Source organism: Cupressus sempervirens, chromosome 6 (assembly GCF_028749045.1).
Source record: "Cupressus sempervirens isolate cs-2001-9-10 chromosome 6, ASM2874904v1, whole genome shotgun sequence".
NCBI lineage: Eukaryota > Viridiplantae > Streptophyta > Pinopsida > Cupressales > Cupressaceae > Cupressus > Cupressus sempervirens.
The window spans coordinates 525,165,656-525,193,351 of NC_143123.1; the positions used below are offsets into that span (position 1 = coordinate 525,165,656).

Sequence of the window (27,696 nt, forward strand, 5' to 3'; positions counted from 1 at the left end):
TTTTTAAAGCAAATTTAAATGTCATGCCATAAGACCGCTCCGTTTAAATGTTCCTAAAAAAGTTCAGTGGCACCCACTCTATTTTTAAGCAAGCAGGGGCCCATGGGACCCAACCTAAGCCTAATCATCACTAATGTGGCAGAACGAATAATAATATAAAATCCTAAAAACACCCAAACCCTCAAATAACAAAATGCCAGGAAATACCTATGCATACCGTCGGTGAACAGCGGCCTCCGTATACGTAATCGTAGGGATACACAAATTGGCGGGTTAATTTGTGGTGCATAAAACCCCTTTCGTGCTCAAATTCTGTTCAAAACACATTGGTAAACATTCTGCAGAGTTTCTATTCAGACAAAGCACGCCGCTGCACATCTTTTCAACATGGCCGATGGCCACCAGTTCAACAATATTTTGCTTGTCGGTCGAGGTGGAACGGTAAGTAAAATTCATTTTGATTATGTAATTGTTGAAGCTTTTTTATATTCTCCACATCGAGGGTTTCATCTGCCTGGTTGATTTTTTCATCATTTATTTTTACTTCCTTGGACGGACATTTTAAAACCAAGCACGGTTTTCCTTGCTTTCGTATTTTAGGATTCCCAACATAGTTTCGCTTTTCTTTTGATTTCTGCTTGTTTGACAGTCCTTTCCCCTGTTTTATTGCCTTTTCAATATGCAAGGTAGCCTATTATCTCCGTTTAATCAAACCTGAGAGATATCCACTAACTTTGAGACAACATTTGGCATTAACAGATTGTCATTTTTATAGTGTCTTTTACACTTTTAATACTACCGTCATGATGTTCTACTGCTGTTAAATATTAGAGAGCCCATCAGATTTTGTTAAGAATTTTGATGCCAATGTTTTACTGGCGGAAAATTAAAAAATCTTCATTATTCAATATACACATTCTGTGACTCTAGCGAGCAAACCCTAAACCTATAATTCCAAACCCTAGACATCTTTTGAGCAGTAATTTGAATGTGGAATATAGGCAAAATGAAAAACGATAAAACATAGCAAATAGTGTTCTTTTTCAGCAGTAGTTTGAATCTAAAATTTGGGCAACATAAAAAATAGTTAAACATGGATACAATCTAAAAAAACAGTTAAACATGGATACAATCTAACAAATTGAAGTAAAAGTGCTTTTGTAAGTCGATTAATCTGATAAGTTATTGTTTCTGGTGCTCATGCTATCCAAGCTACGAGTGCTTTTAAATATTTTAGCATAACACTAATGCTGAAATATGCTTATTCAGCTTGTTTTATTCTCTTATTATCAAAGATTTATATGTTATAAACTTATAACCATTGGCCTTGCCAATTTTTGTGCTGTTGTCTAGATAATCAGTCTAATTTTTCCGCTGCCAAGGCAATAGAGAGACTACATTGGCTATTTTTTTCAGTATGTACAAGCCTAAGTTATGGACTCCCATTGTAGTTTTTATGGTGAATTACGAGAGATTCTAAAATTGTAATCATGGTTTTTAAATTTGTGCAGAATCAGGGGCAGCTGAGGATACACAGTGAAGGTATCCTATGGAAAAAGCAGGGTGGAGGTAAGGTGGTTGAGGTGGGTAAAACAGATGTTTCGAGCTTGAGTTGGACCCGGGTACCCAGGGGCTATCAACTTGGTGTTAAGCTGAAAGCTGGTCTGAATGTGAAGTTTTCTGGATTTCGTGAGCAGGTGTGAAAATGAATCTGTTGTACAACTAGCTAGTTTCCTTCTTTGATATGGTGGCAGATTCTGCCAACTGCCATTGCAATACAGAAAAAAATATCATGATCAAAGTAGAAGAGGAAAAAATTCTCTGTAAATTCCTGCGAAAGGCCTTCTGTGAAATCCTGTTCATGACTTCTATCTTTACAAAGCTGCTGGTGGTTTTTAATTACGTTTTAGCTATTGTAGTACACACACTTGCCACATGATTCAGCTCAGCTCTGTCTGAGGCTGATTGCAGTACCTTGTGGCTTGTGCTCTTTACTTTTGGTGCAATGCATATCGAGGTCTATAACCTTCTTTTGAAAGCGAGGCTAGAAATGTTTTAGTCCAAAACACCCTCTTGTTAAATAAATGTTCTCTAAGGCTAGTTTATTTTCCTGATTGGTTACTTCTTACCTCTGATGCAAGGACCATCTGTATGAGCTAGTGGCAGGAACTATCAACGACCATTGCAATTTGGCAATAATTCTAGCTTTTAAAATATAGAAAAGGAAAATATATTTTTGAAAAATGATGAGCAAAGTTCTATTTCAATTTCTTTCACTCTAGCATTATCTGTGTGGTTTAATTACATCTCAGTTAAATTTTGAGCATGAGAATTTGTCCTTAGCCCAGTTATTTTTGATTTTCAATCACCTCTTGGTTTGTTCTTGCTTTTTCAATGCACATTCAAGTTTTGGAATGTTGTAATCTTCTATTCATGGAGAAGCACCATAAACATTGGAATTGGAAAACTTCCTGTTTAATCACGTTTCCAGCAATTGTAGAAGAAAACTAGTCCTTAAGCCAGTTCTAACCTGAGGTTTGATCACCTCTTTGTATGTTGTCCTGTCTTTTCTGCAATTTATGCTCAATGTCCGTAATAGCGTATTTATTGATTGCAGAGAAACATCACAAACATTGGAATCCAAAAAGATTTTCTTTTATTGGATTTCAGGTAATTGTAGTAGAACTTGAAAATTTGTCTTGAGCCTGTCTTGATTACCTATTGGCTTGTTCTACTCTGCTTTCTGCAATGCAAACTCTTAGCCCATAATGGTTTTCAAGCTTCTGTTGTAGAAAAGTACCACATTGGATTCCACAAGCCCCTTGTTTGATATTTGATTGTGCTCCAAGGTAAAACACTCTTGTCTATTTTAATTATATAAAAGATGTGCCCAAAGAGATGATTTCGATCTCATTACCCAAATTCATCCAGGAGAGCTCAGAAATCTGTAAAGTCCTTTTCACTTGAAAAATAATATGCTTTTATCTATGCACATTACCATTATACTAACAATTCTTTTGATAGTGTATTGTATTTTTCTACAGACCAAATGCTAATATTATTGCTATTAGAGTTGGTTTCAATTTCAGTGGGTCTATTGTGCCAAGAAAAAGTATTGCATGATTGGCAATTATACATGCTACTTAAATGTTAACTCTTGAGGTATTTGAAATGAAAATTATAGAGCTTTTATGCTTTTGATTGTTCACTTACAGGATGTCAGTAATTTGACAAACTATATGAAGACCACAATGGGAATCTCACCAGAGGAGAAACATCTATCTCTAAGTGGACGGAATTGGGGAGAAATCAGTCTAGATGGTCTGTATTTTTTTCTTCTGGAATTCTTTTTTGATATTTATAATTTGTTTAGTGCTATTGTTGAAGTAGAATCATTTTGTTTGGGAAAATTTGAAATATACAGGGAAATCTCAAATATTCAAATGTTAATATTGATAGTTCATTTATCATATACACCACATAGCAATTAGGTTGAATTGAGAGTTCAAATGAGAGTTGAAATACATTAATTCATATACATTATGTGTAACGTAATGGTTAATTCAAATTGCTGTCTTACATTCATAAATATAACTCATTGAATCATTGTCAATACGCATGTAATATGAATATCAAAATGCCCAAGGCTGCAAGTTTTAACAAAAATATCATTTATGCCAGCAATTTGCAGAAGAGTAAAAAAAATTCTATAAGTAAAACAAAAAAAGTTTACATCTGCTTGCAATGTTTATGAAAATTAGTGTCCTTTGAGTCACTACCATTGTCTCCCTCAGCCTCAAAGGCTGCCTCATCCAATAGAATCTCAACCACCCCCTGTCATCATCAACTTGGGCGATGTCTTTGAGATTAATATCCCACCATGAAGTTGGACTTTGTTGATACGGTGGAGTTTGACATCTTAAGATGTAGAGCACTATGCATAACTGTTAACTTCTCCACTTGCTTAGAGGTTAGCCTATTCCTTTATGTAGACCTTTTTCTCTTTGCAACAAAGGAAATAACAATGTGTATAAGGAGGTGAATGGCAAGCATCTTTAACTCTGGTGGATCTGACCTATGTCATTGCCACCATCCAATAGGGTCTTTTTGAGACACTACCCCCCCTCTATCTATTATTGCCTTAGGTATGTTGAAGTTTGGACCACTAAGATTTGTAAAGGCATTCCATCGTTTGCTAAGCATACCAGCTCGCTTTGGTGAAAACATTTTTTGAAGGGCCTTTTTAAACCAGTGTTTCATTTCATCATCATCATCATCATCATCATAATGAGGCAAGTTTCTTGGCTTGGGCTTTTTACCATTTTAGATTTTGGGCTCACGACGTGAGGTGCGCATGGTGTTCAACCTATGCATGACAACGGGCTTAACATGCTGCTCATATAAGTCCATATTATGGTTCTTAGTTCAAGTTAGATCATCTTTTGAACCATGTTGTCATATCTCTCATGTATCTCTCCAAGGCCATGAGAGTACATACCAACGTATCTTACAACATCTACACCAAGCAAGGTGAAGGAGAAAACAAATGTGCAAAGTGCAAAAAATGTTTAAAAAAAGAATAAGACTAATGATTATCAATCTCAAAGTTAATTGATAACCAGGGTACTTAGGAACTATTAAAGTCAGGATTTTTTTAATAAAATCTGAAAATCAGCCATGTTTTACCTCTTGATGGACCAACAATCATAATCAACGATACTTGTATGATGGCTTGTCCTTTAAATATGCTTGAGTTAGGCCATCTATTCCACTTTGAAGTTTCACCACCATTAGTTGTAGAACCTCACAAAATGAAGTAACCGGCCTATCTTGTCTCCATAGGTTCGAGAAATTTCTTCTTTCAAAATGTCGTGAAGAGAGCAAGTGAGGTATGGTGGTTGCCAATGAGCATTGTTCAATGCATGAATGCAACACAGAGTCCAAAAGATGTGCTTTGAGCACCCCACACCATCAAGATAACCAATTTGCACATGTGCTATTTTAGAGATCACCTAAACAATTTTTGAGGCCCCACCCTTCACCGTGACCTCTCTCTAAATATTAAACTAAAATTCTGCATCCTTGCATTTCCGTGAACAATCAATGGCTCTAAGAAAATAAGAGCTAGTTGACCTTGTGACTATGATGTTGCAGAGTGACCAATGTCAGATATTAGTCGATCCATTTATTACAATAGAACAACATCTCCCCATCTTAGTTTGCCTCATGTCCTCCATCATCAAACTCACCTTAGAATATGCTTTCTCAAGGAGATTAGTTTGTTGTTTCTGATCTCCTTGGGGTACTAAAGAGGGCTACATGATGGGATGGCATGGGCATAAAAAATCAGCAATGAAAGATTACTATACCCTATGACTACACATTGAATATATTTGAAAATGTCCCCACCTACCCTTTTTCGTCTTATGACATCAGCGTTATGAATGACATTGGATGACATAGGCAGCGACATAGATGGCTGTGAATGAAATTACACATTGGCATGGGCATAGTTTGCAAACTTGTACTCAGAGAGTACTCAACAAGCCCAAAATTTTCAACTCTGCAAAAACCCAGAGAAAACTCAACAAAAATTTCCAATATCCTCGAGACATTTGTTTTGCTGATGCTGGTTTTAACATAGAAATGTGTTTCCAGGTAAGATTGGATACTATCCTATAGATGCAAACTAAGATCTCAATTGTTGCACATTATTATTGTTTCAACTACAATCCATATAGGAGAATTGAATGCTTGGATTTATGCTCGCTTTTTGTGATGGAATGGATATGATATTGATACATGTGTGCTTTGGGTTTAATTATCTCAATTTTTAGCCTACATGCATAAATTGTATTACAAAAAAATCAATCTTTTTGCAAAATTTTTTTTACAATAATCTTGTGAGAGAATGAGTTTTGTTTATATCAACAATTCTGCCCCGTTGGAGATAAATGGTTCTCATTGCTGCCTCTTCATACAAATGAAATACAAATTCGAATCCAAAAAGGTAGGTTTGAATTGGGAATAATGTGATTTGAAAATTGAGATCCAAATATCCTTCCTCCTTACTTCTGGCAGCCTTCACTCAGATTGAGAAGAAATTGCAAAACACTTTTGACATATAATACTGATTGCAGGTCGGCCAAACCATTGATTGTTGGAGAAAAAATTATGAGTTGTGGGAAGGTTGATTTTGAACTTTGAGTTTCTGATTTGTTGCCAAAGCAAGCATGTTAGTTGTTCATTGCAGGACAGAGTGTTGAGCAGAATAGAGTAAAAACATGCCAAAGGAAGGATGATTTCCAATGCTACTCTGAAAATAGCAGTCCATTCAAATCAGCAACTCATGTCAATGCCAAAATGCAAAAATGGGGAAGCAAACTCCAATATGTCATCAATGCTGTAGTTCAATTTGATATGGAGTCTAAAGTCAGTTTGCAGGGTAAGTTTTAAGTGTCAAACAAAGCTTTGAAATGCATCTTGAATTACACACAATGCACAATTTTTGTAAACCACAAAATGCAATTTCAACGCTTATTTTCTTGTTAACATGGAGACTTGCCATGGTTAAAATTCTGAATGCCAAAATAACAGCAGGTTGAGATAAACCTGATGCCTAAAAAGAGTGTGCCATAGCCAGCAAAAAAATTAATGATAAAGGAGCCATATCAGAAGTAGGTGGCCATACCCAAAGCAAGCCAGAACATTCACCAAATTAGAGCAAAATAAAGTGGACCAAGTAGACACTAAAGCTAGGGTAGAAGTTGTCTCCAAACTTTGAATGCTGCCAAACAACTATGGTGAGCACCAAAATGAGAAGGTTGATGCTTGGTATTGAGGTCCACTGTTATGCCTCAGAAGCATTACAGCACTTGACAAACTTGACTCACTAAATTTAATTCAAAGACATGGGCTATGAGATAACAAGCAGAAGATAACAGATTAGAAGGGGTGGTTAAATATTAAGTAGAAGGCATGACTTGATAGAGATCCCTCTAAAGCAAACATATAATAATTAATATAGTTTTCCAAGCATTGATCCACTTGTAAAGGGATGTATCCCTCACAAAAGATAGTATGTGACACCCCACTCTAGTAGAAGCATCATTTGAGACTTAAATTGCAATGGAAATTGAGAGCAGCAATTAATAATATTCGTAAAAATAATGGGTTGTAGCTATTTAAGAATAAATTTACTATCCCATCAAGAGATATTGAATTAGAAATAATCATGTCTTGAACTTGTGGAGTGTTTTGTAAATAGGATGGCCTTCCGAGTCCACAAGAGATGAAGTACAACTTGTCATGCTCTTATCACGTTGAACCTGAGTTGGAATGGATAGCCAACCCTCCATGCCCTTGGGCTTGATCAAGAAAGATAACCAGTCTCCAAGGTTGATTGAGGGATGGAAGGGTGACTAAACTTCCATGCTCTTGGGAAGTTGAGAACTGTCAGCCTTGAGAATTGTTGGTTTTGCAAGCAATCCTAAGAAATTCATGATGTGATTGACTGGAAGGAATACACTATAATGTATTGATCCAAATGTTTATGATCCTATGATTTACTGATGTAAATATTATGATGCTTTGGTGCATGGATTTGAATACTTGCACAGTTTCTTTCTGCTTAGTGATTAATATTGTTTGCAGGCCAAAAATTAGGAATATATGTTTAAGGAACATTACATCCAGCTCCATTTTTCCTTAAAAAACTGCTATTTATGCCCCAATGGTCTCTTAATTTTGCCAATCTTCATCCCATATTATGATGTGAAAGCTACAGATCCATGATCCCTTCAAATTCACATTCTTATACAAACCTAGGCATGAGATGAAGTAAAACTTATCATGCTCTTATCACATTGAACCTGAGGTGGAATGGACAGCCAACCCTCCATGCCCTTGGGCTTGACCAAGAAAGACGGCTAGTCTCCAAAGTGGATTGAAGGATGGAAGGTTGACCATCATGCTCTTTGGCAAGTCAAGAACTGTTAGCATCGAGAATTGTTCGTTTTGCAAACAATCTTAAGAAATTCATGATGTGATTAGTTGGAAGGAATACACTATGATGTAACAATCCAAATATTTATGATGCTATGATTTACTGATCTAAATATTATGATGTTTTGGTGCATGGATTTGAATATTCTCGCAGTTTCTTTTTTGCCTAGTGATTAATATTGTTTGCAGGGTGAAAATTAGGAATATCTTAAAAAGGAGCATTACCTCCAGCTCCACTTTTCCTTAAAAACTGCTATTCATGCTTCAATGGTCTCTCACTTTTGCCATTCTTCATCCCATATCATGAGGTGAATGTCACAGATCCACAATCCCTTCAAATTCATATTCTCGCACAAGCCTAGGCTTGATTGAAATGCAAGTCAGATATAAATCATGCACATCTCCATTAGCACTAGCATGATTATAATGCTGTGAAGAATTTGCCAGCGACACTACACGAAAAACAACAAATGAGAGAATTGCAAGTAAAATGAATATTGGTGTATAAATGAGATGAAAACTGCATAGAAAGGAGCTACATACATAGGAGAGATGTCCTACAAACCTTGCGACAAGCAAGATGACACCCTACGTATCTTGCCACATAAGCAAGATGATGTGCTAACTACCATGCCACATTAGCAAGATAACATGCTACTGACCTTGCCACAAAACTAAGATGACACCAAACAGACACCTAAGCACTTAAGCCAACAAATATAAGATACTTAAAAATCTATATTATTATGTTTTAATTATTAAATTTAAAAATATTTTCAAACATGAATATAATTAAATTTAATGATGTATATGTGTGTGTACTGTGTACTATCTGCACACTATTAAATTTTAAATTTATTTTATCAAATTAACAATATTAAATATTAAATTTAATTAAATCAGTTGTAATTTATTTGAAACTTATGTATTGTACTAAATCCAAATTGCTAAAAGTCAATAAAATTAATTTGAATTGTTAAACTAAATAAAATTAATTTGAATTGTTAAACTAAATAAAATTAATTTGAATTGTTAAACTAAATAAAATTAATTTGAATTGTTAAACTAAATAAAATTAATTTGAATTGTTAAACTAAATAAAATTATAAATTAATTGTTCCCTCAACACAATCTTTTTGCATGACGAGGTTAACCTCTAGTGCTACCAAGGAAAACTTTAGTGGCTAATATTCGCCAATTGGCTAATCTCACTCATCAGGGACCCTAAATTTGGCTAACTTTTTTACACTTTTGGGGTGGCCATGTTGCTTGCACTTTTAAAAAATGAGTCCCATGCTTACAATCGCCAATAATAAAATATAAGTACTCGTATTTTAGTGATGACTTCACCAGTGCAATCTATTTTTTCAACGTGGTAAATTATATGTTTTCACCTAAACTTTCAATTCTTATCTTAATCGATGTCATATTTGCCAATATTTGGTAAAAACATGAGTTAGGTTACAGGGTAAGTATGTAGATTTGACATGCATCTCTATTCTAGAGACTTTTCATGAAACTTCTTATCTATTCTCACTTTGGCCGAAAATAGATTTGATTGGGAACATTTGTCTTTACTTTTGGCACTTTCTTTAAAACTTGGTATCCTTTAAAATGTTTAGCCCAAAATAGGATTTAGGCCATTGATTTAGGATCCTCCAATGATTATTAATAATAGGGATGTTGCCTCCATACTGCCATTCAATAATTTGGAGGGGAATTGTAATGATAAAAGTGGGATAAATTTAACCTTCAAATTTGATACCATATAATAATAATAATAAAATCATGGCTTCTAGGTATGTGTACTTATGTCCATGATTTTCATCAATAATGAAAGATTCGCCCAGATTTTATATATTTATCATACAATTGAAAAAAAAAATTGCTAATAAAATTAAATTTTTCCCTACTAAAAAAATTAAGTCGCCAATAGAAATTAATTGTTTTCCCCTGAACTAATGTTTGATTCGCCCAAGTTTTATACATATTTCAAAAGGGGGGTTTCTTAAAGTTATCCCTGATGTGCCACTAAATGCCTTAACTGATTATTGTCAGCTTTTGTGGCATTCTCAACCAGTGGTATTAAATCCTTCTACCTTGGAATAAGAGCGAGGCTGCAACAAGTTCTGTAGCCCAAAACCCCCAGAGTTTTATGTTTGCCATGGCAGAGCACATCAGATTGCCCAAGAATAGAAATTAAAAAACTAAGCACTCTATAGCCCAAAACGCCCAGAGCTTTATGTTTGCCATGGCAGAGCACATCAGATTGCCCAAGAATAGAAATTTAAAAACTAAGCACTTGTTTGTGGATTCATAATGGGTTTGGTCAGGTTGCTTTGGATTCTTTTTGTGTTTGTATGGGATGAACACAGTACTTCTACCCCTGCTACTTCACAGAAAGTTTGACCTGGATCCCAAAAGGGGTTCACAGAGCACATCAGATGTCTAAGAATAGAATTAGAAAACTAAAGACTTGCTTGTGGATTCATAATGGGTTTGGTCAGGTTGCTTTGGATTCTTTTTGTGTTTGTATGGGATGCACACAGTACTTTTATCCCCTGCTACTTCATAGAAAGATTGACCTGAATCCCAAAAGGGGTTCAAAGCAGATCTTAATTCAGGGACCCAGGCTGAAGGATTGGTAACTTAAATAAAAATGAAAATATAATTCCCAATGGATATAATTGAGTGCATATGCCATTTCTTTGTTAAGTGAAGACTATTCTTTTTAGATTATGTTCATGCAGGTTATTTGAATGTATGTAGTTTAACTATACTAAATTGATTTGTATTCAGTTACATGCCCTCACAAGAATGTTGCATTTTGCTGGTTGTATTTCAGTATGTTTTGTAATCCATTTCGTGGAGTATGACTATATTGATAATTTTGTATGCAATTGGAGAGGTTTGCAGAATTTAAGGTATGACTGAAGCCATGTTCATTATTTGACTTTTTTCAATGTTATATTGCAGGGAATATGTTATCATTTGTTGTAGGCTTACAACAAGCCTTTGAAGTATCCTTGGCAGATGTATCACAAACACAGCTGCAAGGAAAGAATGATGTTGTTTTAGAATTCCATGTGGATGATACTACTGGAGCTATTGAGGTAAGAATAAGTCCATTTTGAAAGGAATATTATACAAGCGCTTGACAACACATAAGCTGAGAATCCTAGAGTTTATGTTTTTAAATCATCTTCCTCTTTTTCCAGTATTTTTCTGTGAATTTAATGCTTAATCAGGCATAGCCTGTGGGAACACATAAGGGGGGCTTTTTCTTTAACACTAAAACATACACTGTGGACCAATTTGAACACGAGATCTTCAATGGAACCACCAAGAGACAAACTTTTGCACCATGTGTGGTTAAATTTTTGGGATAGAGCTCTTAGAAGACACGGAGGTGGACTTGATTGCTTAATATGGTTAAACTTGATTGTACTTCCAGGTTGCCCCATGGTAAAAGATAAAGGTGGATTTTGTTCCTTAATATGGTTGCACTCAGTTGTACCTCAGGTCCTCAAGGTGCCTTTGGGGTGAAAGATAGAAGTAGGCATTGTTCCATGCAATGCTAGAAGTGTAGTTCCTAGCTCTAGCTGCACCTATAGTGATGTAGGAGCATCTTGCATGGGAAAATTATTGAAAAAAAAAAAAAAAACTTGTAAAAAAAACATGGGAAAAAAAAAAAAAAATTGGAGGAGAGAGAAAGTGACGAAAATTAGAGGATAAAAAAAAAAAGAGAAAAAAGGAGAAAAAAAGGAAAAGGGGATTTCTATTTTCGAGGTGCATAGGTGGCATAATAGAAAAAATAAAAAATAAATGGTTGTCATTCCATTTATCGAGGTGTGTGGGAAGAATTCTAGAAAGTTATGAATATTGTAGAAAGTTGTGGATATTGTAGAAGGTTATGGAAGTTGTAGAAGGTTGTGGAGGAATTCTAGAAGGTTGTGGATAAGTCATGCATGGGGTGGTAAGTGCTTATTTAAGCAAGGCATATGAGCATTTCTAATCAAGTTTGAGGAGAAGCTTGAGAAGTGAAAGCTTGAGGAGTAGAAGCTTGAGAAGTGAAAGCTTGAGAAGTGGAAGCTTGAGAAGGAAAGCTCGGGAAGTAGAAGCTTTGGAAGGAAAGTTTGGAAAGGTGAAAGTTGTGGAAGGTGAAGCTTGGAAAGCTTGGAAGGCTTCAAGGTGTGAAAGAGAAGGAGGAAGTGAAGAGTGAGTTTTCTCGAGTCTGTGGATAGAGCGTCGAATGTGAGGCAGTTTACATTAGGATTGTGATGGAGTTGTGAGTGTGTAGACAGAGTGTCGAATATGAGGTAGTTTACGCTTGGATCTTGGATAAAGTTGGAGAAGAGCTAGTGGCTGCGGTTTAGAAACAAGGAGGTTACTTGGGAAGCCTTTTATCTCGTTGTCTTCATATTGTTGCATTCTTGGTTGTGAGTTGGTAAGGGTGGTGTGGCCTTTCATCAGTGGTAGCAGAGTAGACCGTCATCAGTGGTACCAGAGCAGGAGTTCCTGAGTGTACAAGCAGATCGCCGAAGTGTGAGGCAGTTTGTACCAGGACTTTGGTTGGGTGAAGTTTATTAGAGTGGGAGTTCCTGAGCGTGTAAATAGATCGCCGAAGTTGAGGAAGTTTACACCAGGACTTTGGGAGGACATGCAGATTGATTGATGGATGCAAAGATGAAAGTTTGAACTTGTTGAGGCATGATCGTAGAGAGCTTGTGGATTGCAAATCCGTTGTCCTAGACTTGTGATGTGGTTCTTGATTGTTCGTGCAAGGTGGCAGGTTGCGATTTGACTTGCAAACAATTTGGTTGTCACAAGGAGCGTGGGAAGGATTTGTTGCAGAGAGTTTACGAAGATCTTGGGAGATGGCTCCAAGAGGATTGGACCCTAAGATGATTGCGAAAATCCATAATATACTGGAGAGGAATTTTTCTAAGATGATTTCTCAGTTGGATGATAGATTGGCTAATCAAGCTAAGAAGGTCAAGGTGGAAGAGGATGGTTTTGTTGATCAATTTGTGGAGCCTGATGCAGAACCTGGAGAGCAAATAGAGGTTGTTGCTGAGGATATTCCTAATCTTGTTGATGTTGGGATGGAGATTGGTTTTCATGATCAGTTGGTTCAGTTTGACATGGAGACTACAGAGCATTTGGTCGTGGATGATCTAGTTGATGTTGGTGGTGACTTGTATGTTGCAGAGCACTTGGTCATGGATGATCCGGTTGTTGTTGGAGGTGAGTTATGTATTGCAGAGCATCTTGTTGTGAGCAATGATATTGCTAGTTTGGCATGTATTGATGGAGATCTACATGTTGGTGCTGATATGGAGTTTGTTGTTGCTAATGCGGGGTTTGTTGCTACTGGTGTGGATTCACTAGTTGTTGATGTGAATGAGGGTTTGTTGATGAAGAATTATGTTCAATTTGTTCCTGGGAGCGAGCATGCTAATTGGATGGTTGAGATTCGGGTGTTTGATAGAGTAATGCAGATGTGGAAGATTTGCATGGTGGTTTTTTTGTCCCCGTTGAGGTGGAAACCTTTGGTGAAGATGAAGATGGTGGTAGATTTTTCTTTTTTGGTGTCAAAGTGTGGGACACACTTTTCTATCTATCGAGGGAGTCTGATGCAGGAGCATCTTGCATGGGAAAATTATTGAAACAAAAAATTTGAAAAAAAAAATTGGAAAAAAAAATTAAAAAAAAAATCTGGAGGAGAGAGAAAGTGACGAAAATTAGAGGATAAATAATAAAAAAAATAAAAAGGAGAAAAAAGGAGAAAAGAAAAGAAAAGGGGATTTCTATTTTCGAGGTGCATAGGTGGCATAATAGAAAAAATAAAAAATAAATGGTTGTCATTCCATTTATCGAGGTGTGTGTAAAGAATTCTAGAAAGTTATGAATATTGTAGAAAGTTGTGGATATTGTAGAAGGTTATGGAAGTTGTAGAAGGTTGTGGAGGAATTTTAGAAGGTTGTGGATAAGTCATGCATGGGGTGGTAAGTGCCTATTTAAGCAAGGCATATGAGCATTTCTAATCAAGCTCAAGGAGAAGTTTGAGAAGTGAAAGCTTGAGGAGTAGAAGCTTGAGAAGGAGCAGCTCGGGAAGTAGAAGCTTTGGAAGGAAAGCTTGGAAAGGTGAAAGTTGTGGAAGGTGAAGCTTGGAAAGCTTGGAAGGCTTCAAGGTGTGAAAGAGGAGGAAGTGAAGAGTGAGTTTTCCTGAGTCTGTGGATAGAGCGTGGAATGTGAGGCAGTTTACAGCAGGATTGTGATGGAGTTGTGAGTGTGTAGACAGAGTGCCGAATGTGAGGCAGTTTACACTTGGATCTTGGATAAAGTTGGAGAAGAGCTAGTGGCTGCGGTTTAGAAACAAGGAGGTTACTTGGGAAGCATTTTATCTCGTTGTCTTCATATTGTTGCATTCTTGGTTGTGAGTTGGTAAGGGTGGTGTGGCCCTTCATTAGTGGTAGCAGAGCAGACCGTCATCATATAGTCACTACAAGGTGACCTGTTTGCAATAACGATTTCAACTTAGGTATATGGTGTTAAGCTACTCATTCCTTTCCACCAGACCCAAACCCACTGGGCGAAATCACAAGGTAGAGCGACTGCACCTCAAGCTGTTTTCATGGTGAATCATGGGGGTCGAGTTTGGTTCATGGATTGCTACAAGTGCTATCTCTACCTCTAGATGTCGTGTTCACTTGAAATTGTTTTTCCCACAAGACTTGTAGCTGGATTTGTGTTGTGAAACTACTTGTTCTCCACTGTTAGATATAAATCTGTTGGTAACCATATTTTATAGATAAAAGTACTAATTCAATTTTAGAATAATAAAAATGTTTTACCTGGTGACATCTAGATAATATTAATAGAGTTAAGGATTGACATACACAAATGATACATTTAGTTGCTTTTGCTTTGCATGTAAATAGTTTGCTTGAAAATTGTTATAGATAGTTTTGCAGGCATACCTTTTGAACCTGAATTGTTTTGGTTGGGGTCAGATCCTAGGATGGACCTGGCTTGGGTCTCGACAAGGTATGTCCTAGACCTAGACATTTGGTTCAGGTGCATCTGAGGCACACCTTCACCGAATGGCACACAATGACTCCTAGGATAAACTTGGAAGGATATTAAAATACAACAAGAAATTTAAAAATGTATTACTTATGTTAAAAACAAAGAAAACAATTAAAAATCTAGCAAACCCTAGCTAATTGTAAAAATTGCATATTTGAAGAATTTGAAACTTCTTTAAAAGTGCTAAGTGTTGAAAGTTTAGCATTAGTCAAAGTAATACCGAGTATCTGAATCTAGTCAAAGTAATACTAAGTATCTGAATCTATTATGCTCACATGATTATATGCATACACATATATGTACAGATATGTATATATACAAGTCACACAGTCAGGATTCAGAGCGGGCCTCTCTTACTGCAGTTGCCAATTCACATTGGGATACTTTCATTATTGATATTATAACTTTGTTATCTCCGATTAGGGATTGGGCTCCAACTATATTGCCATCGATATACATATTAAGTATTGTTATTGAACATGTTTTATTGGGCGTGATTAATCACCGGTTGTTTATATTGACTAACAGTTGTGACCACATAGGGTCATGACCCTTCACCTTGTATAAGTATTTGCTCTTATCGGTGGACAAGGCAATATCAATACATAACATACTTGCAGTCCCAGTATCAGCAGAGTAATATTGCACATTATCAAATACATTCTTTTCAGCATTCAGTATTCTAGACAAAGCACATTAGAGCATTTTGAAGGTACACTCCTGCTACACACAAACAATAAGAAGTAAGTAAAGTCTAATATAATCTGATATTCTTTCTATCAGAGATCCTATAAAAACTAACATGGTATTAGAGCCATTCCGATAAGAAATTTTATTAAAAAAGCATAAATATATATATATATATATATATATATATATATATATATATATATTCAGACTTTACCATTTTTGATTTTTGATTTTTCTTTCAAATCAAAATATGGTTAACCATGTGAGGTTAGAGGATAGATTGGAGGGGGCATCAAATTTTTCTTCATGGAAAATTCGTTTCATGATAATCTAAGAGAAATGGAATTAGAAGAGTATGTAGAATAAAAAAAACTATTTCGGAAAATGATCCAGACAAAGCAACATGAAAAAGGCACAACAATAAAGCCATGAAAATAATTATAGACTCCATTAAGGATCATATTCTGTCATCTATTTCTAGACTTTCTACAACATTTGAAATGTTCTCTACTATCAAGAACACCTTTGAAATCAATAATATTAGCGGGTTGTTGACCTTAAAGCATGATTTATTATACATAAAAATGAACAGTGGGGAAACTATCACGTCCTATTTTCTAAGAATTTCTGAACTAAAAGATCAACTTGCTACAATTGGAAGTCAAGTTGATGATAAAGAACTTACCATGATTACCCTAAGGGGACTAACTCTATTTTGGGGAACTTTTATTCGAGGACTAAGCTTTTGACTTGAGCTTCCTAAGAATTACTCAAGAATTAATGCACTCAAGAAAAATCAAGATTAGTCTCAAGGGGGATAAGCTTAAATCAAGAGGGAGACATTCATGCACTTCAAGTAAGCTCCAATAGTAAAGGAAAATTCAATCGAAATAGGAGAGAATCCAACAAACCTTACAAGAAAAGAGATTGGTCAAAAGTGAGATGTTTTAAATGTGACAATATTGGTTACTCTCATAATGTCTGTCCTGAATGAAAAAGAATTCAAATTGCTCTAGCAGAAATAAAAGAAGAAAAGGAGGAAGTAGAAGAAAATCATGCATTTTATCTAGCACTCTCTAGTGAGTTAAACTCAAACAAAAACATTTGGATCATAGACAGTGGAGCATCTTGACATATAACGGGTTTTAGAGACAAATTCAAAACCTTCTCAGAATACAACTCAGAAGAGGTAGCCATCGGGGATAACTCCACTCATCCAATTAAAGGTATTGGGTCTTGTTCCATTCATCTAAATTTAGGCATTACTCTTCAACTTAACAATGTTTTATATGTACTTGGAATTAAAAGAAATCTAGTCTCTATATTTGGCCTTTCTGATCAAGGATACAAAATCACTTTTCAAGAAGACAGAGTTCTGTTTTGGCCTAAAATGCTAACATCAAGAAAGCTATCACTAGTGGAATTAGAGATGGGAGTTTATATAAACTTTGTAATCAACAAAATTTTGCACTAAGTCATGAAATCTCTGAGTCTACTGAAATTTGGCATAGGAGATTAGGTCACCTACATTTCCAAGCATTGTCATCTATAGGAAAAATTGTAGAAGGGTTACCTAATCTAAAATCATATCACTTAGGTGTCTGCAAAGGCTATGCCTTAGGTGAAAATGTCAAGAAATCCTTTCCCATAAGTGTTTCATAAATCAAAAGCAATACTTGAACTCATTCATTCTGACCTATGTGGTCCTATGTCTGTACCCTCTCTAAATGGGTGACTCTGTTATGTAATCTTTATTGATGATGGGTGACTCTGTTATGTAATCATTATTGATGATTATTGGATCTATTTCCTAAAATAAAAGGAGTCTAGTGAAGTACTCTCAAAATTCAAAGAATTCAAAGCCCTAGTAGAAAATTAGTCAGGAAAGAAAATTAAAATTTTAAGATCAGATAATGGAGGAGAGTACATTTTTGAAATTTTTAAAGATTTTTGCATTACTATTGGGATTAAGAGGGACTTTTTTGTACCTTATAATCCTCAATAGAATGGATTTGTAGAATGTAAGAATAGATCAATTTTTAGATCAGCCAAAGCTATGATGCATGGTCAAAAGAGACCATTTGGGCTGAAGCATTTAACATTGTAGTTTACATTCAAAATTGATGTCTGCACTTAGTCTTGAAAAATACCACTCCAGAAGAAGTATTTATAGGCATCAAACCAGATCTAAGTCACCTAAGGATATATGGGTGTCTAGTTTATGTGCACATTCCTAAAGAAAAGAGAACAAAGCTAGAACCCTTTGGGAAGAGAGGAATTCTCATTGGGTATAGTGAAAATTCCAAAGGTTACAGGGTATATATTCCAGGTCAGAGAACAGTTGAAATCAACAAGGATGTTAAATTTGAAGAAGACATTGCCTTAAACCTTTTTAAAAATAATGATGAGCCATTCACAGAACCTACCACCGAAACAAATGAAGATCATCCAGTAGAGAATGAGAGGGAGAATGATACTTCATCTCCTGTACCTACTTTGGATGATGTTGAACCTAATGAAGTATTAAAAGAAAATATAACAATAAAAAGAGACCACTTTGGGCCATAAAATTCATAGAAGAAAAACAGGTTGAAGCTGATGAAGTATTAAAAGAAAGCAAGAAAACAAGAACTCAATCTTGTTATGTTGTATTAGTAACATAACTTATCAAATTAGAACCTTCTAACACTAACAAATCCTTATCAAGTCAACTTAGATCTTCTCCACTACTTCCTAGGATTGGAAGTTTGGCAAAAGGGAAACTACATCTTTCTAAACCGAGGAAAATATACTATTTATATTCTAACAAAGTTTGGAATGATGGACTGCAGACCAACTTCTACTCCTATGGAACTTAATCTACATAAACTGAAGGATGACATGGAGAAATTTGAACCTGTTGATCCTACTCTCTACAGATAGATCATTGGTTTATTGATGTTTTTAGTGAATACTCATCCTGACACATGTTGTGCTACTAAACACCTTGAGTCAGTTCATGGTTACTTCGAAGAAGATTCACCTGATGTCAGCTAAACGTATCTTATTAAGATATTTAAGAGGAACTATTGGCATAAGAATCAGATATGATCAAGTTGAGATAAATCTTCATGGTTTTTCAGATTCAGGTTGGGCAGGCAGTTCTACTAAGCATAAGAGTACTTTAGGATGTTGCTTCAGTCTTGGATTTGGGATGGTTTCTTGGTTCAGCAACAAATAGTCCACAGTCGCATTGAGCTCTACTCAAGTAGAATACATAGCCTCTTCCTTAGGAGCCAGAGAAGCTTTATGGCTACGAAAGCTTTTATTTGATCTGTTTAGAGAACTTTTGAAGCTTGCTATTGTGATAACTAGAGTTGTATTAAACTTTCAGCTAATTCAATATTTCACAATCGGTCCAAGCATATTGAAATTCCCTATCACTACATCAGAGATATGATAGATCGAGATATCATCAAACTCGAGTACATTAGTACTAATGGACTGACAACTGATATTTTTACCAAACCTCTTGCTAAAGTGAAGTTGGTACACTCTAGAGAAAAACTTGGTATGATTAAATTGTAATTTTGAACATTGAATTTAATTTCAATTCATATGTGTTTATGCTTTTATGATTGTTGCTTCTAGGTAATGAAAGGTGATGATCTTTCATGGACATATATATTTAGAAGGTAATATTTGTAAGGTGACGATCTTACAAATGACAGGCTTGTTATTATGATTGTTGGTTTTGACATTCCAGAAGTCATGAATAACAAATGCATTATGAATATTCTAGATATTGTTTTGGACAATTAGAGATCATAATTTATGTTATGATAGTGTTCATAGCATGGTGATTTATGTTATTTGACGAGTCTTTATTTCTTAGAGTGGTAGTGTCAAATAATGTATTATGTGTAGATATTCTAATATTTGGATTCTTTATTATTTCTCCCTTGCTAAAGAGGGAGTGTTAAAAGTTTAGCATCAGTCAAAGTAATACTGAGTATCTGAATCTATTATGCTTTGGTGTGTGTATATATATATATATCTATACGTACACATAATTATATGCATACGTATATATGTACAGATATGTATGTATACAAGTCACAGTCTTAATTCAGATCAGGCCTCTCTTACTGCTGTTGCCGATTCACATCGGGTTACTTTCATTATTGATATTATAACTTTGTTATCTCCGATTAGGAATCGGGCGCCAACTATATTGCCATTGATATACATATTAAGTATTGTTATCGAAGATGTTTTATCGGGCGTGATTAATCGTCGGTTGTTTATATTGACTAATAGTCTAATGGTTTTGGCCACGTAGGGTCATGATTCTACATGGCCTTTGACCTCGTAGAGTCATGCCCCTACGGGGACAACCCTTCGCATTGTATAAGTATTTGCTCTCATCAGTGGACAAGGCAATATCAATACATAACATACTTGCAGTCCCAGTATCAGTAGAGTAATATTGCAAATTATCAAATACATTCTTTTCAGCATTCAGTATTCCAGACAAAGCACATTGGAGCATTCTGAAGGTACACTCCTGCTACACACAAACAATAAGAAGTAAGTAAAGTCTGATATTCTTTCTATCAGAGATCCTATAAAAACTAACAGTAAGATTTAAAAAAATATTATGCATCATCGAGTTTCTTGTCTTTTAAAGGCCTTAATTTGGGTTGGTGGTGGGGCTTCCTTCCCCTATCTCTGCTTTAATCCCTGTGATATTGCCCCTTGGTACCTGCTTTTGTTTTAGAAAACTGCTTTTTTATGTTTCCAATATCTATGTCATTTCTTTTGTCTCAATTAAATCTCGAGGATTTTAATTTAGTTTGTACTTTTGGTTTGCCAAGTGAATCCTGAGTAATGCTACTATGATATATATTATTTGACTTTTATCTTTAACATTTATCATTAACAAGATTGCATATCAATTATAAGCTTATCTTTAACATTTATCATTAACAAGATTGCATATCAATTATAAGCTGTGTTCTTAATTCTGTATTCGATTATATCATATAGTAATTGTTACACATGAAACTGCCTTTCAATTTTGAAAAGGCTATATATAGCTTATATTCATTGTGTATGGAAGAGAACTATTTGTGTTAATTTTCAAGAACTTTTGTAGCCTTACTTCTGCCTTTCTCATTGCATCACTGTAGTTAAATTGAGAAATTTTCATCTTTGCAATATGTTGTCAATAGTTTGGGATGTTGAACCCAGTATATAATCACCGAGTGCAGGAGAACCTTAAATGCATTATTATTTGATGTGGGTAACACTTATTTTATTTCTGAATCCTTGGGATGCTATAGGTATGTGAGCTTAATTTGCCATTTCTTCATAATCTTCATTCTTGAGCTCTTATCCTTATTTTTATTTATTTTTTTAACCAGAGAAGCTAGATTTGATGCTAGGAATTGTAGTATTTATGTTGCACAGAAGTCAATTATGTTTGGGGACTTTGAGTGAATATGCATGTATTGGTGAACCCACATTCGGTGCTGTAGAATTTTAAGCCATACCAATTATGTTTGGGGAAGTTTGCATAGATAAGCATGTATCGTGAACCACATTAAAGGGGACAGTAGACCAATTTGTTGCGGATCTGCAGTCATCTGGGTTTCTTTAACAGATGCAATCTGGGATGAATTGCTGAAAATTTGATGTAAATTGCCTAGGATTTTGGATCTGTATTTCAGGATTGTTGCAGGTGCTTTTATTTTTATATTGTGCTATCTTGCATTAGATACATAATATTAAATTTGTCCCTCAACTCATCTGAGAAACATATTTGGTGTGTCACTATTCTTGCAGAAAGACTCTTTAATGGAAATGAGTTTCCACATCCCAACTACAAATACAACTTTTGCTGGAGATGAAACTCAACCTCCAGCACAAGTGAGTCTCTTTTAACTTTCCTGTAGGTGTACATGAACATATATTTACTCACTATGCAAATACATTTCACTGTTTGTGCAAGTGGGATTTTCTGACTTCTGGTATTTGTTTTAATCAGATATTTCGTGAGAAAATTATGTCCATGGCTGATGTTGGATCTTCAGGTGAAGAACCAATTGCCTCATTCGAAGATGTTGCAATACTTACTCCAAGGTATCCTATTTTTGCAGGCATTTTATTTTTCCGCTTTAGATGAGCTTTGCACTGATTTGCTTTTGGTTGCATCTACAACATAATTTTTTTTGCTGAGTTTTGTTCCTATGCTGGCAGAGGTCGTTACATTGTTGACCTGCATATTTCATTCTTGCGACTGCAAGGCCAAGCTAATGATTTTAAGATTCAATACAGCAGTATTCTCCGCCTTTTTATTCTACCAAAGGTATGAACATTGCATTGCTGGAATATGCATAATTCTTGTAGTGGCTATTTTCTTTGTCTTCTTTTGCAGGTTGCCAAGTCTAATATTACCTATTTTGTTTCTGATTTGTAGTCAAATCAACCCCATACATTTGTTGTGATATCTTTGGATCCACCAATACGGAAGGGTCAAACATTTTACCCTCATATTGTCTTGCAGGTATTAGGAATCATTATTAAGGAAAATTCAGCAGCTTTTGAATTTCAGATTGTTTAATATGATTATAAATTGTCTTGTTTGAACTATTTTTTTAATATCATCTGTACTTGATGCTTTTTGTTTCAGTTCGCTACAGAAGAAGTAGCTGAATGTGCACTTTCAATTAGTGATGAGTTGCTAATTTCAAAGTACAAAGACAAGCTTGAGCCTTCTTATAAGGTATTTTTTTGATATGAATGTGGAAACTAAGTGGGTTTTAATAAATTTTCACAAGGGAATAGAATTTCGTGGTAACACACCTTTATCTACATGTTTGTATGTTTGGATTTTAAGATGTCAGTAGATTTTGGAATTTTATAGGATTTAAAAATTGTTTTCTTTTGTCAATATCATATTCCTTAAATACTATTTTCCTGTGGGAGAATGGAAAGATTTGACAAGTTTCTTAGAAAGGTACATCTTTAGGACACAATAATCCTATTTTTGGTAATTTGGTAGCATTTGATATGTTTATTGAATCCTGTTAGAATTTGACACATTCTTGGAAAGTCCTAATCTTAGATTTTCTGGGTCTAATATTAAAGCCATGAATGAGATTGCATTAAGATTCTAAATAAGCAATAGTTTTACGATTGGCTAACTGTGATTCGTAATAAAATTGAGCAGTTCTCCTGGTGTTATAAAACCAAACTGAATGTTTGCATTAAACCATCACATTTCTAGTTTCGCATTAGTTATTTTTGGTATTATCATTATAACAAGGACTTTTGTTTCAGATTTTCTATTATGCGTTACCTTTGTTCTTCTATGTCAATAATATTGTTTTATTGAGCGGATTAAGAAATAGCAGTTATGCTTGCCATCATCTTCGGCAAGTTTGACGAGACTTTTGCCTTCGTTAATAATTAATTTTATTTTGTGTTTTCCTCCTTGGTAATTCTCAGGGGCTTTCACATGAAGTATTTACACAAATTTTGCGTGGTCTATCTGGATCCAAAGTTACACGGCCTGGGAAATTCCGTAGCTGTCAAGATGGGTATGCTGTGAGATCTTCTCTTAAGGCAGAAGATGGAATCTTATATCCTCTTGAAAAAGGGTTTTTCTTCTTGCCAAAACCCCCAACACTTATTCTTCATGATGAGGTTAGTTTTGATAGTCCCATTGATTTGCTTTTGAGATGAATTGGACTGCTAGAGATATTTCGTGATTATGAAGTGGATAATTAGTTATATTTTGTGTATGTTCATCCTCCTTTCCTAATAACAAGTGCACACTAACAGTATTTACTTCTAATTTGATCTCATTGTACCATTCTTTCAGATTGACTATCTTGAGTTTGAAAGGCACGGTGCTGGTGGTGCAAGCAGTATGTCTTCTCATTATTTTGATCTTATTATAAAGCTGAAGAGTGAACAAGAACATCAGTTCCGCAATATTCAGAGAAATGAATATCACAATCTCTTCAATTTCATAAAGTATGTTTTCTTATATCAGCACGACTTACACGCCTTCAATTCTAAGGAATTATGCCTCCAATGTTTTCTGTTTTAGATGGTTGTAGATAGTGTGCTGGAATGTTTAACTTATATGCTAACCTATACTGGTTAACCCTCTATGTAGCTCCAAGGGTTTGAAAATCATCAACTTAGGGGAGACACAGACTACTGGCGGAGTGGCAGCTGTTCTTCAGAATTCTGATGATGAAGCTGTAGATCCACATCTTGAGCGTATTAGAAACCAACGTGATGCTGGTGCTGGGGGAGAAGATGATAGTGATGAAGAGGTAAATGGCATGGCATGGTGCATTTGCACAACTGTTTTGTTGGAAAGGTGATGGGTCAAGGGATGAAAGTAAATTTGTCTTGTTTGATTTGTTATAGGATGAAGACTTTGTGGCGGAAAAAGATGATGCTGGATCACCAACGGATGATTCAGATGAAGAGGGATCAGATGCAAGTAAAAGTGTAGAAGAACAAGAAGTATGTTGCATGCCTTTTACTTTCATTTTTAGCACGAGACTACCAAATGATAGGCAAATTGAACTCGTTTTCTTGTTAATAGCTTATATTATTGTGCTCACACCATATTGGTAACTATTATATAATGGGAAGGTGCTTCGTTAGCAATAGGCTAATCTTTTAGCTACATTAGATGTCCAAGTTTTAGTACAGTGCACATAAATTTTTGTTTTAGCTTGTAAGTATTATATTCCTAGCTGGTTAAAATGCTAGCAAAAATTTCTGCATATGCACATGGCTTGAGCTGGTACATGCCGGTGATTGTAAATAGTGATAATCTATCATTTCTAATTTAAAATGGATTTCTGGCTATCTTAGAAACCTCAAAAAAAAGAAGTGAAGAAAAAAGAGACTGTTGCTCCTAAATCTACTGCATCTAAGAAGAGAAAGGATGACGAGGAAGGGGGAGGGAAGAAAAAGAAGCAGCACAGAAAGAAAGATCCTAATGCTCCCAAGAGGGCAATGTCTGGGTTCATGTTCTTTTCTCAAGTTGAAAGAGAGGTAAACAATCATTAACTTTCACTTTTTGAGCAATATTGTTTTTTTCTATTTATAAGGGAATGGCATGTGCTTGTCTGTCTACATTCATTATCTCTGAACATTTATTAACCAGTGTTTCTAAGAATAAGCTGATGTTTTAATTGTTTTGTACTTAATAATAACCTTGATTTGGGATTATTAATGGGTATGTCAAAGGTGATATGAATTATGACCTTAAATATGTAGTGAACATAGGAATGTGAGTGTTATGGAAGAACAAAATAAAACATACCATATTCCAATATGTTGAATATCAAATATTTTATTCTATCATTTGGATATGCATAGAATAGTAGCAGAAATATTTTTGGACAATAACTTAGCAAACCAAAGGTAGCTGGGAATTCAAAAAATTTAGAAATGTTAGAAATGACATTTAAAAGTTGCTACTTTTCTTTTTATCTAAATGGCTATATACTTACTAATTGCATAAGAGAGATAGAGTGGCATTAATGTATAGTAACATACTTGAAGTGCATAGTTTGATTTTGAACTACAAAATAACAAAAAGTCGTTTAAGTGAATGACTCTTGCTGCTGTAGACATGCACATTAGAGTTATGCCCGTCTTTACATCATTTTGGACTATTCAGAATCTTGATTAATCTTGCAGTTCAATTAATTGATCTTCCTTGATGCTACTTGATATTGTTAAATAGAATTTATACGTTAGTTGTGTACACAAAACATATGTAAAAATCAGAAACTACTTTAGAGATCAATGAAAACAGCAGTTATAATTTATAGTATCATTCTATGTCTCAAAGGGACTTGCATTACTCCACATGCCATCCATACCTATACAGTAAGTCCTACACAGGCCTTTGAGATATGTTCTTGATGAGGATGGGTACGTGCTCCACATTCCTATAATGGAGTTCCCTGTTAGCTACGGTTTAACTCTCTGGATATTGATCTGACTGGAAATTGTCAGGAACAGGATCCCTGGTACATCTTTGGTTGCTGCTGGGAGATGTTTTCTATGATTGTGCTTTTGTATGGGTGTTTTCTGCAAAACATAATGCACAGGGAGGCTTTCAATGTGTTTTTTTTTTGTCATTTTTGTGTGAAATATTTGATTGGCACTACTTGCTGAAGATTTTGATGTCTTCAGAGACAAGTCCCAGAATTCAACATATGCTTAGTGTTGGCTTTATTTTCATGGGAGGTGTAAAAGTATCGAGTTCTGTTTCCAGCTTTTGCTGTGGACCTAAGTCAGTCAAATAGATGAGCTAAAGTACCAAGATTGAAGATTCCTATTATAAATTATATGAGTGTGAATTGCATCCTTCAACAACCTGATATTTTTATATATATTTGCAGAATGTCAAAAAGAGCAACCCTGGAATGGCATTCACTGATATTGGAAGAACCCTTGGAGATCGGTGGAAAAAGATGTCAGGTGTGTGACAGTTGATGTGTTCAATTAAGTTAAGGTTTAGGTACTTGTTCTTCAAAAGCACCAGCTTTCCTTAATTATTCCTGTGATGGTTCCTTTTGCTGACGATTTATTATATGGCTTTACAGCTGAGGAGAAGGAACCTTATGAATCGAAGGCCAGGGCTGATCAGAAAAGATACAAGGAAGCAATGGCTGATTACCGAGGTGGTGCAGCTAATACTGGAGCAGACAGTGATTAGATCAGCAGACACTGAAGGTTTTACGAACAAAACTAGCTTTATGGGCCTCTATAAATTTTGTAGGATTTTTAATGTTGCAGAGGTGTATACATTCTCTGGGCATTGTTCTAAAAAATTGGCAGAGAATAGTGGAAGTTAATTAGCTGCAGCATCGAAAGCTTACAAAATAGATGTGCATTGGAATTGTTCTTTAGCAGTGATCCTTACTCTTGATTGTAAAGGGCGATTGTATCTTCCTCATCTAGTGGGGACCATCTAATTTAAGATTTTCACTAGCTTCCTGTATTTGATTCTTTCCTTTCCACTAATAAGCTTTTAATGTGCTTTTCTTTCCTGTATTTGACCATTCTTCTGAATAATCTTAGAAATTTACCTTGTATATTTAGATTTATTGAAATGCTTTCTTTACCTCAGTGAGACAAAAGCAGAAGAGGTAGAATGCCTGTGTTTGTACGAACTTGCATCAAATCATTTTAGTGAATAGGGAATAAATGTGATTTTGTGTAAAAAAATGACTTGAAACATCCAAATTGCTTGCAGAGATACAGGAGGGTGGGTTCATGTCCATATGAGCTGAATAAATAGATGTCTCTCAATGGTTCCTTTGAATAGGAACTGCTGACAGGTTTAACTAACAGGCATTGAGTATGTAATTGAGAAAAGAAACCTTTTTATCTTTTTAATCTAGAGTAACGGTCAGAGATGTTTGGGGCACGAGTTTGGCTTGTACACGATCACATAATTGTTCATTTAGTATGGACTAGATGTTGGAATTAGAGTGAGCATGGTGATGGGATGTTTAAAGGCGGGGAAGGTTCTGAAGTTGGTGAGTTCTATGTTACATTAATAATCTTGCTAATTCATTTTGTCTTCTAACTAGATTTATAAATTGTACAGCACAAACAATTGTTTTTTTAAAACATGCTATATATCCCAACTATAACTAGTCAAAACAACTTTTCAATTGTATCTGAAGCTACAGCTAGATGAGTGGTTATGGGATGTAAGAATTTCAAGACCGTTTTAAAATTTTTTCTTTATTTTTGAAGTGTTCACTTTATTAGTTGAGTTCAATTGGTGATTTGGTGTTGCAAGAGTATCCCAACCGTGGGAATCGATTGGTCAGAGATGCAACTGCTAAATGAAAAATGTTGACGACAACTCTT

General features: G+C 35.2%; 1 protein-coding gene across 1 annotated transcript; it reads left to right on the forward strand.

Annotated features, from left to right (window-relative positions):
- Positions 1–318: 318 nt before the first annotated feature.
- LOC149553331 (FACT complex subunit SSRP1-like) lies at positions 319–26,815 on the forward strand. Its single transcript, XM_089788791.1, has 16 exons — positions 319–441; positions 1,512–1,697; positions 3,216–3,321; positions 10,981–11,117; positions 21,613–21,696; positions 21,815–21,909; positions 22,027–22,135; positions 22,247–22,333; positions 22,460–22,552; positions 23,278–23,475; positions 23,654–23,808; positions 23,954–24,116; positions 24,214–24,312; positions 24,670–24,852; positions 26,214–26,292; positions 26,418–26,815. The coding sequence occupies exons 1-16, from the start codon at positions 388–390 to the stop codon at positions 26,528–26,530; spliced, it is 1,941 nt and encodes a 646-aa protein (XP_089644917.1). The 5' UTR covers positions 319–387; the 3' UTR covers positions 26,531–26,815.
- Positions 26,816–27,696: the final 881 nt, after the last annotated feature.